General features: G+C 44.5%; 1 protein-coding gene across 1 annotated transcript in view; it reads right to left on the reverse strand.

The window, feature by feature from the left end:
* LOC126177070 (facilitated trehalose transporter Tret1-2 homolog) overlaps nt 1-20326 on the reverse strand; it is a 64513-nt gene that overhangs the window by 13891 nt on the left and 30296 nt on the right. The window contains exons 4-5 of the mRNA XM_049924310.1: nt 15762-16139; nt 7447-7653 (exon numbers count right to left, since the gene is read on the reverse strand). Coding sequence (XP_049780267.1) covers nt 7447-7653; nt 15762-16139 — 585 coding nt within the window. The remainder of the gene's footprint in view (nt 1-7446; nt 7654-15761; nt 16140-20326) is intronic.

The following is a 20326-nucleotide window of genomic DNA, read 5'->3' on the forward strand; positions in this document are numbered from 1 at the left end:
CCACCCAACGTGCTCTAGAAGGTGTAAGTCAACTACCCTGGCCAGCAAGATCTCCGGATCTGTCCCCCATTGAGCATGTTTGGGACTGGATGAAGCGTCGTCTCACGCGGTCTGCACGCCCAGCACGAACGCTGGTCCAACTGAGGCGCCAGGTGGAAATGGCATGGCAAGCCGTTCCACAGGACTACATCCAGCATCTCTACGATCGTCTCCATGGGAGAATAACAGCCTGAGTTGCTGCGAAAGGTGGATATACACTGTACTAGTGCCGACATTGTGCATGCTCTGTTGCCTGTGTCTATGTGCCTGTGGTTCTGTCAGTGTGATCTTGTGATGTATCTGACCCCAGGAATGTGTCAATAAAGTTTCCCCTTCCTGGGACAATGAATTCACGGTGTTCTTATTTCAATTTCCAGGAGTGTATATGCTTTTTTTAGAAAAAGGTGTATTTGAAAAAATTACAGGATGTCCTTGCCTTTTTTGTCCACATAATCGCCATCCAGTTCAAGGCATGAGGTAAGCCGTGGCACAAGCTTCTTTATATCCTCATTGAAGAACTATCGCTCCAGCCCCTACCCTCAGTTCTGACCCTCTCCCTGCACATGCTCGACGCTTGAAAATGTACACTCATGTGTACTTTTAGGGAGGTGAATTGACGATAATCCGAAGGCGCCAAGTCAGGGGAATATGGGGACGTGGGGGGAGGGGGTCTGGCTCAAGATATCCCACCCAAATGAGTCCAGGAGCACCTTGGTGACTAAGACTGTGAGAAGGCCCGTTGTCATGCAACGAGTACACTCCTGTCATCAGCAGTCCCCTTTTTTGTTTCTAATGTTCCTCTTGAGATTTTTTAGGGTCTCGCAATATCATTGTGCATTGATAGTCTCCCCCTGAGGCAGAAATTCGACCAAAATCGCGCCTTTTAGGTCCCAAAGCAATGGCGCCAACAACGTTGGCACTAACTGTTGTACGTGGAAGTGATGCCGGGGCTGGACTTCAGTTAAGTAGTTTTAATTCGACATGGTACCACGGCACTATAGGTTTTAATTTCTAATGTTGACTGTGCCTTACTCCGGCATGTTATAGTAATTTTCTGCTTCTGAAGAAGGCTAGATTATTCCAGTCGAAACCTGGGTAAAGACCAGAAAATTTTCGCATCTGATGCGGATTTTTCAGTATATTAGTCTATCACAGTTGCTGACGGGGCTGCAATGTTCTAAAAATTCTTAGGAGGTAAAAGATCTTTGAGAATGATCCGAATATCAGCAACAGCCAGGTGGCCAGCGAGCATGTGGTAAGAGAGACGATCGACCATGTGGCACATTAGAAACTCGTCGGTCAATTTGAGTCTGGCAATTAACCGACTGACTGATTTCATGTTATGCTACTTGCACCACTCTGATAGGGAAACGATTCGGACTGTCATCATAAATGACATAAACAATTGCTACAGATCAATCAATAATGTCTTATGCGTCCTTCCACAGTGGTTGTGAGGCAATGGTTAATCAATTTTAATCAAACATAAAGAAAATGAGTTTATATATATATATATGTGTGTGTGTGTGTGTGTGTGTGATGGTTAAGTTGAGAATTTGGTTCTGACAGAAGGCGAGGTAGGGTAGTCCGTCTGTGCAGTTACACTGACCACTGTGTCCGGATGGCTCAGAGAAAAAAAAAAGGAAAAAACACTGAGTGAAGGGAGGAAAAAAGTGGTCAGAGCATATGTCAGGTAAGCAGGAGTCCCAGGTTTGATTCCAGTTACGGTACAAATTTTCAACTTTCCCATTGATTTCAATCAATGCCCGCTTGAAGCCAATGTATGTAATTACTTTATGTCTTAAAATAAGTTTTGTTCCTCTGTTAAATTCTTTGTATGCAAGCACTCTAGAACGGCTTTTGTGCCATACGCTAGCCGAAAAAATCGTCGAAGTTGTCATCTGACAATGCTAGACTTGTTATTGCCATGGAAGGTACGGAATGTAGTTAATTTTTGCCCGCTACATACGATTCTGTTCATTGCACATGAAAACGGTTGTGGATGGCAGATTACGCTTGGGGCCTGAAGATGACACCATTTGGTTTCGAAGCAGATAGCATGTTTAAAAAAGAATGAACGATGTTGTATTCAAATACATCCGCTGGTTTTGTTATCATTATTCAAGTATCTCTTGTCCGGCTAATGTCCCACTTTTCTTGATGGATTACCAGAGACTCATTTGGAAGTGGTTCTCTTGCCTGATTGGCGGACTAGTGGTTGCACGATTTTGTCTGGGTAAAGCAAGCTATGTATTATTTTAGGAGGGGCTAGGTAAAACTAAGATGCAAAGTACCGTTCGCTAATCCGATTTTGCCTCTTTTTTTCACAGTTCATTACACATTCTTCCTGTTTTCTTTCTTGTTCTATGTTCAGTTTTTGACGGGCTATCTACTGGGTCATCTTACCACTAAATCTGAGGGTGGTGCGATGGGGAGTCTTCCTCGTAAGTATGTATCGCAACCGTGTGAAAGATGATGGGGTTGCATGTATGCTTCCCTTGTAAGTATTAACAGCACTGAACCTGTTCTTTGTTCTTTGGCACTGATGGGCTTAGAGACCAGTCTACACCCTACAATGTGTAGCTCTGAGAACACAAGACCTTCAACCCGACTCGGTCTGGCGATGAGCTTGTGCTTGAGATATGGGTCGACACACACTGTGCTAGCCGTCCGCTGTGGCCGAGCGGGTGTAGGCGCTTCAATCGGGAACCGCGCTGCTGCTACGGTCGCAGGTTCGAATCCTGTCTAAGGCATGGATGTGTGTGATGTCCTTAGGTTGGTTAGGTTTAAGTAGTTCTAAGTCTATGGGACTGATGACCTCAGATAAGTCCCACAGTGCTCAGATCCATTTGCACCGTTTGAACAATTTGACAAAATTATGTCAGTCATGTTGCCTCTGGGAAAATGACTTGGTTCAGAATCCTTCCAAATTTTTACGTCTGGGGAAATAACTTGGTTTGCGGCATGTCAAGCTAAGGAATCCCAGTATAGTTTGCTGGCACCAGTACCTCAAAACAGATTTCCTCCGAGAAAGCCCCTTTAACGTTCAATAATGAATCCACAATCCTTCTACATATTTGCGTTGATTCAGTTGGCTGCATCCGGGAAAAGAAGAGCAACTCGCTGTGAAAGGTACGTGATACTTACGAGGTGCATTCAAGTTCTAAGGCCTCCGATTTTTTTCTAATTAACTACTCACCCGAAATCGATGAAACTGGCGTTACTTCTCGAAGTAATCGCGCTGCAGACGTACACATTTTTCACAACGCTGACGCCATGATTCCATGGCAGGGGCGAAGGCTTCTTTAGGAGTCTGTTTTGACCACTGGAAAATCGCTGAGGCAATAGCAGCACGGCTGGTGAATGTGCGGCCACGGAGAGTGTCTTTCATTGTTGGAAAAAGCCAAAAGTCACTAGGAGCCAGGTCAGGTGAGTAGGGAGCATGAGGAATCACTTCAAAGTTGTTACCACGAAGAAACTGCTGCGTAATGTTAGCTCGATGTGCAGGTGCGTTGTCAGGAAGGAATTTGTTCTTCAAAACATTTTCGTAGGATGCACCTGTTACTGTAGTGCCCTTTGGAATGCAAGGGGTAAGGATTACGCCCTCGCTGTCCCAGAACATGGACACCATCATTTTTTCAGCACTGGCGGTTACCCAAAATTTTTTTGATGGCGGTAAATCTGTGTGCTTCCTTTGAGCTGACTGGCGCTTTGTTTCTGGATTGAAAAATGGCATCCACGTCTCATCCATTGTCACAACCGACGAAAAGAAAGTCCCATTTGTGCTGTCGTTGCGCGTCAACATTGCTCAGCAACATGCCACACGGGCAGCCATGTGGTCATCCGTCAGCATTCGTGGCACCCACCTGGATGACACTTTTCGCATTTTCAGGTCGTCATGCAGGATTGTGTGCACAGAACCCACAGAAATGCCAACTCTGGAGGCGATCTGTTCAACAGTCATTCGGCGATCCCCCAAAACAATTCTCTCCACTTTCTCGATCATGTCGTCAGACCGGCTTGTGTGAGCCCAAGGTTGTTTCGGTTTGTTGTCACACGATGTTCTGCCTTCATTAAACTGTCGCACCCACGAACGCACTTTCGACACATCCATAACTCCATCACTACATGTCTCCTTCAACTGTCGATGAATTTCAATTGGTTTCACCCCACGCAAATTCAGAAAACGAATGATTGCACGCTGTTCAAGTAAGGAAAACGTCGCCATTTGATGTATTTAAAACAGTTCTCATTCTCGCCGCTGGCGGTAAAATTCCATCTGCCGTACGGTGCTGCCATCTCTGGGACGTATTGACAATGAACGCGGCCTCATTTTAAAACAATGCGCATGTTTCTATCTCTTTCCAGTCCGGAGAAAAAAAATCGGAGGCCTTAGAACTTGAATGCACCTCGTAAAAAGGTGGAAGAAAAAAATGCCCTGATTGAGCCTTGAAAGTTGTCTATTTAACTGCGCTTTCGTTTTGCCCACAATATTTTTGCTTCCTAAAATAGCGAGTTTATCCTTAACAATGTTCTGCGGGTTCGCACTATGGCCAGCTTCGATTACTCCAGCGAAGCTCTTTGTGCTCTCTCTTTGTCTCCCCACTGAAGCATGTTTGTTTCTTTGGAGTGCTGCTGTGGTCTTCAGCCAACAGGAAACGTTAGCCGTGTCTAGCCACGAGGCCATATAGTTCGCATAGAACTAATCTCGCCTGGTTGGTTTTCGATTTACTGCCCTGCAAAGGTGCAGATTCTGGATAAGATCTTTGCAACTGCTTGCCGTTGTGATGAATAGGCGAATTGTACGTAATTTCAGAGTCTAAAAATTCGCACAGTTATCTTGTGATCATTCCGCGCACAGAACTTGCAGTGAATTATAACCTGGAATGGTATCTTTGCGAGTGGCGGCACAAAGACTCATAGACTGCTCGCGTTTCGTAAAATGGAAGCCGATTTATGAAATCGAGTAATATCTTTTCAATTCGTTGGGTTACAAATTCAAATTTATCGTCCTCTCTTGCGCTATAAATAGTTTACTGTCTTGTTCGAAGCAGTGTCTTGAGAACATGTAATTTTGTGAGGTTTTCTAGAGTTTATTTTCGTGTTAAATACAGTAAGAACCCATGCGGTTTTTATTATTTGCGTTAGTGTTCCTAGAACAATAGACATGTTATTTATTTCTCTGCATTATTTCGATCAACCGAAGTCATTTCTTTATTATCATAAGTAAAATAGTTCCATGCTGTCATACTGTCATCTTGTGAAGACTAGTTGTTACAAGGTTTGTCACATCAGTGAACTATCGTGGCATGATTAGTTAAATGATGCAATCCTACGCTGCTGTAGCAGCCCATTAATAATAAATACCGCGTCACTACATGAATCTAATTTCAGGAGGCAGAAGGTAGGTCACTGAAGGCTGTGCTAGAATGGTGGTGACCACGGAAGACTAGACATTGTGTATCTGTGTAATAGTAAGATAGTTCTTGGAGCGCAGTATGCAGTTCTCTATTTTTAACAGCATGTTGTAGATTTGTTCTCAAATTAAGTCATGATCTCACTAGTATAATCAAGCACTTGACTAACTATTCTCTTGAGTCTAAATCCAGTGATTAAAGATACGGGGAAACACCCCCTTGCAGTGATTTTGGCTGTAAGCTGTAAGCATAAACATTGTATAGCTTTTCGACAGGTTTTTGATGACTGTGTAACTAACCTGTTTCTACGGGTTATTACGTTATTATTGGGAATGCGATGTAATTAATGGTATTGCCCGTACACTGTTCACGAGAATGAAACATTTAAAATAAAATAGAAAATGCATGAACACTGCATAATATCTGCTCCCAGCAACACACCTGAAAATAAGACTTAATCTAAAGCATTTGTTTTAAAATAAAAGGGTAAATTAATAACTGGACCAGTGCGTAAGAAAACGCGTTGAATGTGCTAACGGGAAAGCTATGAGGTAAGTGGCTTAGGTGCAAAAACGTAACCTCGGAGTACAAGAGAAAGTTGTGGATAAAATCATTTATTCCTAAGATATGGACGTGAGGCATGTACACAATTCCTGATAACATTAATTCCTAAAACATTAAAGAATAGCATCGATACATTCACCGTTATAATCTACACCTAAAAGTACTGGTGTGAATCAGTCATACAACTGCTGTTGCCTGATAACTGATCGCAATAACTCGTGAAACGGTACACGTTTTGCAGTACACCCGCGTGCCCACGTGGTTTGTGGAGACGCAATTTCTAGGTATCGTGGCCAAATTGCAACAATATCACATCACACAATCATGAACAGTTAACATTCTTTAAAACAAACATGAGATCAGACGGTTAGTGATGACGGTAGCCCAACAAACTCTAATGTTCAACCACATGGTTGGCTCCCAACAGACGAAAGATACATAGTGCAAGGAAAATTTACGAGAAGTCAAAGCTATTAATATTCAGAAAAATGAAAGCTTATACAGGCACAGCTGAAGGCAAACAGACATTCATACAGAAGCGAGTGCTCACTTCTTATCGACACCTTTGTGTGGCGCTCTTCCGGCGGATCCAAGTCTGCTACAGAAATTTACTAAGAGAAAAATCTGCCGAAGTTTTGCATTCCTTGCTGCGAAAAGCCAAAGAAATCTTTCAGAGTTGAAAAGCGAGACCAAAAGCTATCAGCTCTCTTCTCGCCAAGTAACAACACGCCACGCGGTCAGTCTAACTCGCCCTTCTTCGACTGGAGCACAGCTGTGGACGCTTCCCGTACCGGCGGCAGACTGCCTCCCTTTTTCATCTCCAGCTTCTTCCACGGTCCGCGTGGCCCGGAAGACCCAAAGATACCATTTCCGCCACCAACCTAACGCAGGTGGATTTCTCACAAGTAGCGCAAACCTCTTTGCCTACTTGACCACTACGAGAGTTGGCTATTCTGTACAACTGCTGCTGAATCTGTATGACTATCGCAGACTTTCTGTAGCAGACTACGCCACCGTCTAGCAACGTGACACACAACCACATTCATTCAATCACACCACTATGAGAGTTATGAGAAAAGAGAAACAAGGAAAAGAAAGAGAAATGCTACTGAAAATGGGTCACTGGACTAATGAAAGGTGGCTACAGGACCCTTTCAACTGTTTGCCCTTTATTGAATGTTAGAATAAACAGCTATGCATCTCCATTACCGCTGCATTTATATTAACTGTGTGTGTGTGTGTGTGACTACTTTGTTAATCGTTCGTGGTTAGATCGTGTTTTCATTTCTGTACAGGGGTATAACTATTCATATAAAACAGCACAGATTAATAGATCAGGGCTTCACCTCACTTCTCATGATAGTATCTCTTTCTTAAACACGGCACGCCGCTTACAATCTGTGTACTGCAACTAGCTTCAGCTTACCTGCACAACACCGATGACGATGGTGGCGGTGGAGGGCGACATGAAGGAGGCGCCCGCGTTGTTGAAGATCTTCTGCGAGTAGAAGATGACGGCGTTGACGCCGCTCCACTGCTGGAACACCATGAGGCCCAGCGCACACACCATAGCGCGCCGGGCGGCTCTCGATCCCCACAGGTCGCACACTCGACTGCTACGCAGCTTCGCTGCCTGAGGAAAGCAACGTCCAGAGAAAAGGTAGGTAAATGTCTGGGTGAGACAAATATTACTGCGCTAGGTTAGGCAACTATTGCAAACGAACAAAGAAAATGTGGAAAATTTTAAGACAGAATGGCGCCACCACTGTCCCATACAGCTTTCGTCAGATTTGGAAAAAGACGAATATTTCATCCTTCTCTGTCATCCTAAGTTTCGATGTCATTATGGCCACACAGTGTCTGAACAGATCGCTTCGATCTGTTTATAGATTAAACAAAACCAAAACTTTTTAGGATTTTCTGTCAAGTCGGCAGATAGAATTTTACTTTCGAATTGTATGAACGGTTCGCACACGGCTCTCCTTACGCCAGTTTCGGCTTCGTTCAGCTTTTGTTTCTCTATGAGGCTTTGGCTACAGTAAAACTGACACTGAGCTGTCGAACTACGGCGGGTGTTGCCCACCCCTCACAGCTTTGCTCGACACAGGTTAGATTAGATTAGTACTTGTTCCACAGATCATGAATACGACACTTAGTAATGATGTGGAACGTGTCAGGTTAATAAAAGATGTCTATACAAGATATTACATTACACAAAATATTACATGACACTTAATATTTTTAATTTTTTTTTTGTGGGGGTTGGGGAAATCACCCACTTACTACATCCAAAAATTCATCAAATGAGTAGAAGGAGTTGCCATTAAGAAATTCTTTTAATTTCCGTTTAAATGCTATATGGCTATCTGTCAGACTTTTGATGCTGTTACGTAAGTGACCAAAGACTTTTGTGGCAGCATAATTTACTCCCTTCTGAGCCAAAGCTAGATTTAACCTTGAGTAGTGAAGATGATCCTTTCTCCTAGTGTTGTAGTCATGTACACTGCTATTACCTTTGAATTCGTTAGGATTGTTAATAACAAATTTCATAAGTGAATATATATGTTGTGAGGTTACAGTGAAGATCACTAGCTCTTTAAATACGTGTCTGCAGGATGATCTTGGATGAGCTCCACCAATTATTCTGATTACTCCCTTTTATGCAATGAACACTCTTACTCAATGATGAGTTACCCCAGAATATGATGCCATACGAAAGCAAAGAATGAAAATAGGCGTGGTACGCTAATTTACTCAGATGTATATTGCCAAAATTTGCAATGACCCTAATAGCATAAGTAGCTGAACTCAAACGTTTCAGCAGGTCCTCAGTGTGTTTTTTCCAGTTCAACCCCTCATCAGTGCACACACCTAGAAATTTTGAATATTCTACCTTAGCTACTGATTCCTGATCGAAGTCTATATTTATTGATGGCGTCATTCCATTTACTGTGTGGAACTGTATATATTGTGTTTTGTCAAAGTTTAATGAGAGTCCATTTGCAGAGAACCACTTAATGATTTTCTGAAAGAAACATGGTTCACAATTTCACCAGTTAATTCTTGTCTGTTGGGTGTGATAGCTATACTTGTATCATCGGCAAAAAGTACCAGCTTTGCATATCCGTAAATATAGAATGGCAAGTCATTAATATATATTAAGAACAGCAGAGGACCCAAGACCGAACCTTGCGGCACCCCATTCTTGATTGTTCCCCAGTTTGAGAAATCACCAGTTTTTGCATATTATGTGAACTGCTTACTTCAACTTTCTGCACTCTTCCAGTTTGGTATGATTTAAACCATTTGAGCACTGTCCCATTCATATCACAGTACTTGAGCATATCTATCTTGGCGTGTTGTACAATACTCCTGAACATTGTCCATTGAACTGAACATTTTCGGCCCTGAAATGAATTTTTCATGTTGTCCGCTCGCTCATGCAACCTGAAATCAGTTTCATTTCACTCTTCATAAGAAGAAACATTTTTCTATATATTCCTGTTTTCAATTTTAACACTGATATTTCAGTGTTTTAGTCGATTACTAGTAAAAAATGAAAAATACCCACTATAACCGACACACAACAAATACCGAAAAATACAGGTTATTCAGAACTATAATAACGGTATCGGTTTCAACCGGCAGGTTTTTCCCATCTATAACCCCTACTCTCTGCTTCTTGGGCTCTGGACAGGGGCCCTATTTTGCATCATTTGGCAGCTCTGTCGATCGAACCGGTAGGCGAGCGGTCCGAACGGCCTTGTTTTCGAAGGAGAGCCACCACGTTATTCTATAAGCATTTCGGAAGAGATGCTGCACGGTTCTAGCGAACCAAGGTGATGTTGTCAGTTATCTTCGCGCCAACCAATCAAAAGCAAGCGGCCGTAGATCTGTGCATGCGCACTACAGCGTCCACAGAGTCACAAACCCATATCGGCTAGCAGCGGACACAGGAACGCTATTGTTCGCAGTACCACAAAGTTTGGTAAGAGTACGTAGTACTGCTTAAATTTCTCTGACCACGGGTTTACATGCATACATACTAACGATAGGGTATTTGACTGTGTTCTGGAAATAGTCATAAATTCAGTATTATGCCATTTTATTCTCATTCACATTGACATCTTGTTTTGGATTTTACGTTTCGGAATATGAGTTAGGAATGGTGTGTTGTACCACAGTGCACAAACACACTTATAAAAGTGTGTCGAAGAGAGTGTCGAAGAATAAGTTGCACACAATGTGATTGTAACTAGCTCATAGAGATCCAAATGATGAAGCAACCTACTTGTCCGCATGATATATCAACCATTTAGGCCTCAAAAACAAAACTTAAGAGACGCTTTCCGAGAACGTGTGGCGAGTGCAGCTATTGAAGTTTGTCGTAGTTTATAGTGCGCATCTGGTGAATCAAAATGTTTCATTTATGATGGTATGTCCAAAAATATTATGGCGGGGATCTTTAATCTCTGTATACCGTTGTTAAGAATTCAACCGCAGATAAGAACTCGACTAAAGCAAGACTACAAAGATGACTGCTCCTAGTTTCATTTGCAGTAATTAAAGTGGTGCTCTTAGATTCTTGTCTAACCGTACACTCGAAAATCGCTGCGTATTCGGAAAAAATGGTGAATTATTTGTAACAAGAAAAAATATAAATGTCACTGTCGGTTGTTTCAAGCACGGAATTTCATCTTTTAAACATGCGAAAGTCATGAAATCGAAGATACTCGTTACTGAGAAAGCGCGCTCTTTACATGTGAATAACGAATATCGCAGAAAATTGCTTAAATTTCACAAATAACAAAGTCTCAGAATATATTAAAAACATAAAGAGGAAAAGAATTTTTTATACCCAGCGAGATGCGAACCTACAACCTTTAGCAATCCGGTTTCTTGCCTTAACCACTTAGATACAACGACTCAGACACAACGAGCGCTCTTTACCTGCTGATTTTAACGGAGAAGGACCTAGGTTGACTTCTATGCCGAACGATGTGGGCGTATGCCGCAAAAGCATGAAATTTTGGAAGGTTTCCATTACCAGACATCACAAAATTGCTTTCCATTGTTACTTAAAAGTTGTAAACGCCTTGCGAATATAAATAACTAAATAATTCGCAGGAAAAAGTACGCAAAGTCACTAGTAATTCCAGCTAACACTCATGTCATATACGTAAGCAGAGCTGACGTCTTGAAAATTAATGATTTTTAAGCTCTTATTTACACAAAAAACAGATATTTTGTGAGAATATTGACCGAACTTGTTTTTTGATGTCGCAGTCATTCACTGTAACAACAATAAGAACTGTAGTCCTAACAAAGGAAAACAGTCTATTATGAACTCACTTTCCACTCGGATGCGTCCTGGTGATTCTTCAGTAAAACATAATACACACACAAAAAAAGTTTTGCATCATCTCGGTTCCGAGAGTTCCGGAACCTGTACAGAAAACTGGAAAAGAGATCAACATACACATAATTTGCGTCCTCTTTATCGCTCATGAAAACCACACATTAAATGTTGTACCACAATACAGCAAGCCCCTCAGAGGTGGACCGAGCGGGGTGGCGCAGTGGGTAGACACTGGACTCGCATTCGGGAGGACGACGGTTCAATCCCGGGTCCGGCCTTCCTGATTTAGGTTTTCCGTGATTTCCCTAAATCACTCCAGGCAAATGCTGGGATGGTTCCTCTAAAAGGGCACGGCCGACTTCCTTCCCCATCCTTCCCTAATCCGATGAGACCGATGACCACGCTGTCTGGTCTCCTTCCTCAAATAACCAACCAACCAACCAATCCTCAGAGGTGGTGGTCCAGACTTCTGTACACTCCGGTACCTCTAATACCCAGCAGCACGTCCTCTTGCATTGATGCATGCCTGTATTCGTCGTAGCATACTATCCACAAGTTCATCAGATTGTCCCACTCCTTAACGGCGATTCGGCGTAGATCCCTCAAAGTGGTTGGTGGGTCACGTAGTCCATAAACAGCCCTTTTCAATCTATCCCAGGCATGTGCGATAGGGTTCATGTCTGGACAACATGCTGGCCACTCTAGTCGAGTGATGTCGTTATCCTGAAGGAATTCATCCACAAGATGTTCACGATAGGAGCGCGAATTGTCCATGAAGACGAATGCCTCGCCGCCGATATGGTTGCACTATCGGTCGGAGTATGGCATTCACGTACCATACAGCCATTATGGCGCCTTGCATGACAACCAGCGGCGGACGTCGGCCCCACATAATGGGACCCCAAAACACCATCTTACTGCACTCGCTAGACAGTGTGTCTAATTCGTTCAACCTGACCGGGTTGCCCCCATACACGTCTCCGACGATTGTCTGGTTGAAGGTATATACGACATTCATCGGTGAAGAGAACGTGATGCCAGTCCTCAGCGGTCCATTCGACATGTTGTTGGGCCCATCTGTACCGCGCTGCATGGTGTCGCGGTTGTAAAGATGGGCCTCGTCATGGACGTCGGGAGTGAAGTTGTGCATGATGCAGCCTATTGCGCAAAGTTTGAGTCGTAACACGACGTCCTGTGGCTGCACAAAAAGCATTATTCAACATGGCGGCGTTGCTGTCAGGGATCTTCCGAGGCATAATCGTTAGGTAGCGGTCATCCACTGCAGTAGTAGCCCTTCGGCGCCTGAGCGAGGCATGTCATCGACAGTTCCTGTCTCTCTGTATCTCCTCCATGTCCGAACAACATCGCTTTGATTCACTCCGAGACGCCTGGACGCTTTCCTTGTTGAGAGCCCTTCCTTGCACAAAGTAACAATGCGGACGCGATCGAACCGAGGTATTGACCATCTAGGCATGGTTGAACTACAGACAACACGAGCCGTGTACCTCCTTCCTGGTGGAATGACAGGAACTGATCGGCTGTCGGACCATCTACGTCTAATAGGTCTAATAGGCGCTGCTCATGCATCTACATCTACATCTACATTTATACTCCGCAAGCCACCCAACGGTGTGTGGCGGAGGGCACTTTACGTGCCACTGTCATTACCTCCCTTTACGGTTCCAGCCGCGTATGGTTCGCGGGAAGAACGACTGCCGGAAAGCCTCCGTGCGCGTTCGAATCTCTCTAATTTTACATTCTAAATCTCTTCGGGAGGTATAAGTAGGTGGAAGCAATATATTCGATACCTCATCCAGAAACGCACCCTCTGAGTTTGCTAAACATCTCCGTAACGCTATCATGCTTACCAAATAACCCTGTGACGAAACGCGCCGTTCTTCTTTGGATCTTCTATGTCTCCTCTGTCAACCCGACCTGGTACAGATCCCACATTGATGAGCAATAGTCAAGTATAGGTCGAACGAGTGTTTTGTAAGCCACCTCCTTTGTTGATGGACTACATTTTCTAAGGACTCTCCCAATGAATTTCAACCTGGCACCCGCCTCGCCAACAATCAATTTTATATGATCATTCCACTTCAGATCGTTCCGTACGCATACTCCCAGATATTTTACAGAAGTAACTGCTACCAGTGTTTGTTCCGCTATCATATATACAATAAAGGATCCTTCTTTCTATGTATTCGCAATACATTACATTTGTCTATGTTAAGGGTCAGTTGCCACTCCCTGCACCAAGTGCCTATCCGCTGCAGATATTCCTGCGTTTCGCTGCAATTTTCTAATGGTGCAACTTCTCTGTATAGTACAGCATCATCCGCGAAAAGCCGCATGGAACTTCCGACACTATCTACTAGGTCATTTATATATATTGTGAAAAGCAATGGTCTCATAACACACCCCTGTGGCACGCCAGAGGTTACTTTAACGTCTGTAGACGTCTCTCCATTGAGAACAACATGCTGTGTTCTGTTTCCTAAAAACTCTTCAATCCAGCGACACAGTTGGTCTGATATTTCGTAGGCTCTTACTTTGTTTATCAGGCGACAGTGCGGAACTGTATCGAACGCCGTCCGGAAGTCAAGGAAAATGGTATCTACCTGGGAGCCCGTATCTAATATTTTCTGGGTCTCATGAACAAATAAAGCGAGTTGGGTCTCACACGATCGCTGGTACCGGAATCCATGTTGATTCCAACAGAGTAGATTCTGGGTTTCCGGAAATGACGTGATACGCGAGCAAAAAATATGTCCTAAAATTCTGCAACAGATTGATGTCATCTTTGGGTGGGTTTAGTGACATCTCTGAACACTTGAAGGGACTGTGTCTGTGATACAATATCCACAGTCAATGTCTATCTTCAGGAGTTCTGGGAACCGGCGTGATGCAAAACTTTTTTTGATGTGTGTAAATGAATCTGGCACCACAACCACTCAGTATTTCTGAAATAACAAATTCCAGCTACCAACAAATCACACCGAACCGAACATGTGGCCATACCAAAACCTAACCAATTCTCGATACATGTGTTGGAAAAATCGGAGGACGAGGCTTACAGAATACCAGCCTTGGCTAACGAAACGAAAATGACGTCACTACCGAGATTAACCTATTGCACCGATCGGTATAAACAGCTCAGAATTAGAGCGCTAGGTAACCGGTTCGCTTTGTCGTGGAGTGCCTGCCGTGCCAACACCGACTCAAAGGAAGGCCTCGGCGCTTGTTGGTGACGTCACTTCAGCTAGGCACGGCGAATGCCACGTCTGTTGCAGGCAGAAACGCCTGGGCGTGCTTATCACTATAAATCTCTTATTTTTGGACAAAATGTTTGGTATTGTTTTAGATTCTGCAGTTTTATTTAGAGGAAAGATTTTCTTACTATCGTAAAGCTACAAATGAAGATTAATATCTCTGTATTACTGAATCCTGTCGAAACAAACGTAGATCAGTATGAGAAGACGCTTTGCCCCATTGCAAGCTTCGGAAATTTTACATTCAAGTAACTATATTTATTTGATCCATTTTGTTATCGAAACTTACCCCAACCCCCTTACAATGAAATCGTTTCTTTTATTTATTTATTTATTTTCGTTTGACATCGTCACTGGAAATGTGAACTAATTTACATGTGTAAATGTCCAACTGTTGCCAGTCATTAGATTACAGTCGTTTTCAACGAAAGGAATTGTAAACAGGAAACAAAATAGCTTCATGCATCGAAAATACTGTTGAGCTTAAACTTTTTTAAACATGCACATTAGAAAAGATAAATATTCCCCTCTGGCAATTGAAAGGAGAAACTTTATAAGATAAAAAAATTTATTTGATAAAACAAATACCTCTCTTTTGCCTCTTCTTCTGTCCCCCACCCCCTCCCCCAACGTGTACAATCGCAAGATATTTCATTAACATTCAGTGTTCTTCACGCCATAGTCAACCAAGATACCTAAAGAAGAGCACCAATATGTTCACAGTTTCTTGTAAAAGCAACCCAGTACAAACGTAACTTGCTCAGATTTACAAATAAGGTAAAGAAGCACGAATTCTGTTGCTGCTGGACCATGAAGTTGTTTTTGTATGTCAGTCCTTAAAACAGGTGGAAATTTAAGTTCAGGAGTACACTATTTGTTAAGAAGTGTAATGAATTGCACAATTAATTGATTGGAGAAATCTCTCGGAACAATGTGTGTTGGTCAACTACCGCCAATAGTTTCACATTTTCTTGTGTCCGGGAGGGAGACACCACCATTACGAGTACGCCTGCAACAGACCTGGCGTTCGCCGTGCCTAGCTGACGTGACGTCACGAGCGAGCGCCGAGGCCTTCCTTCGAGCCGGTGTTGGCCGTGCGCGGTTGCCTACCTTGACGGCGTCCTGCAGCTCGGCGATCTCGTCCGTGTAGTCGTAGCGGGCGCCGCGGAGCCTGGCGAGCGCTCTGCGCGCGGCGCGGTCGCTGCCGGCGGCCAGCAGGTAGGCGGGCGACTCGGGCAGCCAGCAGAGGGCGGGCAGCAGGAAGGCGGCAGGCAGCGCGGCCAGCGCCAGCGCCAGCAGCCGGTGGTCGGCCAGCAGCCCTGCCGCGTAGCCCGCCAGGATGCCCGCCGTCACCTGCAGCTGGAACAGCGAGCCGAGCGCGCCGCGCACGCGCGTCTCCGACACCTCCGTCACGTACAGCGGCGCCGCCACCGACGTCGCGCCCACCGCCAGCCCCGCCACCAGCCGCCCCACGTACAGCTCCCACACCTGCAAAGTGACGATCACTCGTACTGTTGCTCCTACTGGTACGGCGCTGTGGTTAACTTCATACACATTTCTCTAGCATTTGGATGTAGTAGAAATGCGTATACACTGGAGCGTATACGTGTATTTCGATTCCCCCCGAAGGGGGCGGGCTGGCAGCAGCTTATTACGCTGCTCTGCAACCTACAGACTTTTTAAAACGTAAGAAAGAAGATAAGAAACAATAAAAGCAGGCGACAAAACGGTGACTGAAATTGTAAAACGGCGGAAAATTGTGGAAAGTTAAAACAAAAAGCAAAGGGCTGGCAAAGCTAATAAAATACACAGGAAGCAGACAGGGAACATAGTAGACAGACAATTAAAAAACAAGGTGACAGTCTGATTTCTGTTTGCAAGAGATATAAAAATCACGCCCAATGACAGTATGATGACCGTTCGCATTACTTCGGAGAAGACACATAACACTGAACACTCACTGTAAACACTGTACTAAAATGTCAGCACAAAGATAACACACCATAGCCGAGGCAGATTGGGGGGGGGGGGGGGAACTGGGCAGATGGGGGGGGGGGAACAAAGAGGGCAGAGAGGAAAAACGAAAGGGGGGAACCAAAGGAGGGAGAGGACTCATAAGGGGGGGAGGGGCAGAGCAGATGCGAGAGGGAATGAGAAAAGGCAGAGGAGGGAAATGCAAAAGGACTCATGGGAGAGAAGGGGGCAGAGAGAGGGTAGGTGGGGAAAAAAGAGGATGGAAGTGGGGGAGAGGGAGCCCAAGAAAAGGACGGAGGAAAGGAGGGGGGGTGAGGATCAGAGTTGAGAGGAGGGATAAATGGAGGGAGACAGGGCATTATCCGGGAGGGGGAGTTGATGGAAGCCACCTTGGGAAAGGAGATGAAGGATGTAGAGATGGAGGGTAGGGGGGACACTACAGTGAAGACGTGGCAGGAGGCAGGGATGAGAGAGGAGAGGAGCAACCAGGGGGTGAGGGAGATGAAGGCGGTGGGAGGTGTAGAGTATGCGGATATGTTTGAGGAACAGGAGCAGATGGGAGAAAGGAATGAGGTCATAGAGGATCCGCGTGGGGGACGGGAGGCATATACGGAAGGCGAGGCGAAGTGCATGACGCTCAAGGATCTGGAGGGACTTATAGAATTTGGGGGGGGGGGCAGATACCCAGGCGGGACTGGCATAACAGAGGATGGGATGGATTAAGGATTTGTAGGTGTGGAGGATGGTAGAGGGGTGCAACCCCATGTCCGGCCAGAGAGGAGTTTGAGGAGTCGGAGGCAGTTGTGAGCTTTGGATTGCATGGAGTGGAGATGCGGGGTCCAGGTGAGGTGACGGTCAATGGTGAGGCCTAGGTAGGTGAGGGTGGAGGTGAGGCGGACAGGACGGGCTCAGACGGTAAGAGAGAAATCCAGGAGCCGGAAGGAGCGAGTGGTACGACCTACGATGATTGCCTGGGTCTTGGAAGGATTGATTTTCAGGGGGCACTGGTTACACTATGCGGCAAAAAGGTCAAGGATTCTGGAGAAGGCGTTGGGACCGTCGGAGGGTAGGAGCGAGGGCGAGGAATGCGCTGTCATCAGCATATTGCAAGAGGTGTACTGGAGGGGGGGGGGGGGTCGGGGCATATCTGCCGTGTACAGGAGGTAGAGGAGAGGGGAGACGATCGAGCCCAGGGGCACACCTGCAGAGGAGTAGAAGGTGTGGGAATTGGCATTATGGATGGTAACATAGGAGGGGCGGTGGGAGAGGAAGGAGGCCATCAGACGGATAAATAGAGAGATGTGAAGGGCTTATTTCCATAGTGGTACAAGTCCAGTTTTGTTCACTCTGAGATACAGAGTCCTAAAGTTAAATGAGCGGTGAAAAATCTGCAGTTGAGATACCAGAAATATTCAAGTATATACTAGGTGGTCCATTGATCGTGACCGGGCCAAATATCTCACGAAATAAGCCTCAAACGAAAAAACTACAAAGCACGAAACTTGTCTAGCTTGAAGGGGGAAACCACATGGCGCTATGGTTGGCCTGCTAGATGGCGCTGCCATAGGTCAAACGGATATCTAGTGAGTTTTTTTTAAAAATAGGAACCCCCATTTTTTATTACATATTCGTGCAGTACGTAAAGAAATATGAATGTTTTACTTGGACCACTTTTGCCGTCCGTAGTGGCCGAGCGGCTCTAGGCGCTACAGTCGCAGGTTCGAATCCTGCCTCGGGCATTTCATTGTATACTCAATGAACTGAACTGTGGACAAAGCCCGACCAACAGGCATTACATGGATTGACCAAAAATGATAGTGCATTGAGTATAGCTAGTTTCTAGCTGAAAGCTAGATCTGCCAATAAAAATTCCAAAGGACGACTGATAGCTGAAATCTATTATTTACAAACTTATGTGGGTAACTGATTTTAAGTTTTAGAATCCGTGACGTGCTTTGTAATCTATAGACAGTATACCAGGTTGAAGTCATTTGTGAATAAAAGTATGGTGTTGACGTCTTTCATAAAAATAGATAGCTTCTTGAGTATTTACCACCTTGAGTTAACCTGAGCGACTAGGATGAGAATTCATTAATCAGATAAAGAATCATATAAATTGTGAATGTTCAAGATATGCAAATTTAATTATATCTTCGAATATAAAAAATTATGGTGAAAGTAAATCATCGCCAATTAATGGATACAGACTCTAAGCAGAAAAAAAGGAAAAGAAAAAAGACCTAACACCGCGAAAGAGTTGTGTAAATTGGTAAAAAATTGATATTCATACAGACATCGACGGAAAATGCCAAAAGTGTAAACTTTGGGGGTCAATGTACGAATGTGTGATGCTGCGATGCTGTTTCGCAGCTGGCAAGGATAGTAAACAGGGGACATGTCGATAACAGGGTAAGTCTTTGCGAATTTCATTCCGTGTTCTCAGCTGCACAGTGAAACATCCCCATAGAAAATTTAAGAATGACAGCGCTGGTAAGCCTCTTACGTTATTTGATTTTCAAACAGCTGAGCAAAACTGAACATACTCAGACATTTCTCTCTTTACTTATTCTGATCAACAGTAAACTGACACACAATATTTTTAGCGCAACGCAATCTGACTTTCAATAATCCCTACAAAAGAATGGCCCTGAGTAACAAAAAACTTCGTTACTCAAACTACTGCAATACAGCGAGCGCCAATACTGCCAGCTAAATTAAAGATTCTAACTACTGAAGGCACTATCTACTGATAGGCATTGTTAGCAAATGAAAGATTTTGATGGAGAAGAAACACTGTATTTACCTTAATAGTGTTCAAAAGTCATAACATATATATATATATATATATATATATATATATATATATCAATTCATGACATCCAGTCTTACAAATTTCCTTTTTCTGACGGACACACGTCCAGATCATCTGCTCTCAAAACTCTGCCATCTCTCTCCCCACATCCACCACTGCTGGCGGCTCACCTCCAACTGCACAACACTATACGCTGTTCATATCCAACTGCCCAACACTACAATAGCCAATATTTCAACAATGCAATCTAACCAAAGACTGCACACAGCACAGTTAGTGATTTCCATACAGAGCGCTAGGTGGGGTTACCAACATAAAAACCTAAACAACCTACTTACAACAGTAACTAAGCCTCGAAGACAGGTGCGTAAACAATATAGCAGGTGTCGGAACGTGAGTGAGGATGTGTATCGAGGCTCAAAGAAGCCGTTTGGAGAAATCCGCGAATCGCTCGACCTTTGGATTAGGAGCGATGAAATGAGATGATCGTTTGGCATTGTTGGCTGGGATGTCCCATTCGAGGTCGGCCGCCAAGTGCAAGTCTAATTTCAGTCGGCGCCACATTGGACGACTTGCGGCCGGTGATGAGGATGAAATGATGATGGGGACAACACAACACCCATGGAGAAATATCTCCAACTTGGCCGGGAATCGAACCCGGGCCTAGTGCATGGGAGGGAAGCTCGCTACCACCCAGCTAAGCAAGTGGACCGAGAAGCGATGCCACCATTCGACAATGTAGGCAGGAATGGGTAAACTATGATCGAGCACGGCGTCAAGAAGGGAACGGTCGACATAGAGCGGCGAAAGAACGTGAGGAGCGAGCAATCGTCAGAGAGTCACTCAGAGCCCTGTATTCAACATCATCATCGGTACGAGGTGCAGCTGA

Source organism: Schistocerca cancellata, chromosome 3 (genome assembly GCF_023864275.1).
Source record: "Schistocerca cancellata isolate TAMUIC-IGC-003103 chromosome 3, iqSchCanc2.1, whole genome shotgun sequence".
NCBI classification, from domain to species: Eukaryota; Metazoa; Arthropoda; class Insecta; order Orthoptera; family Acrididae; genus Schistocerca; species Schistocerca cancellata.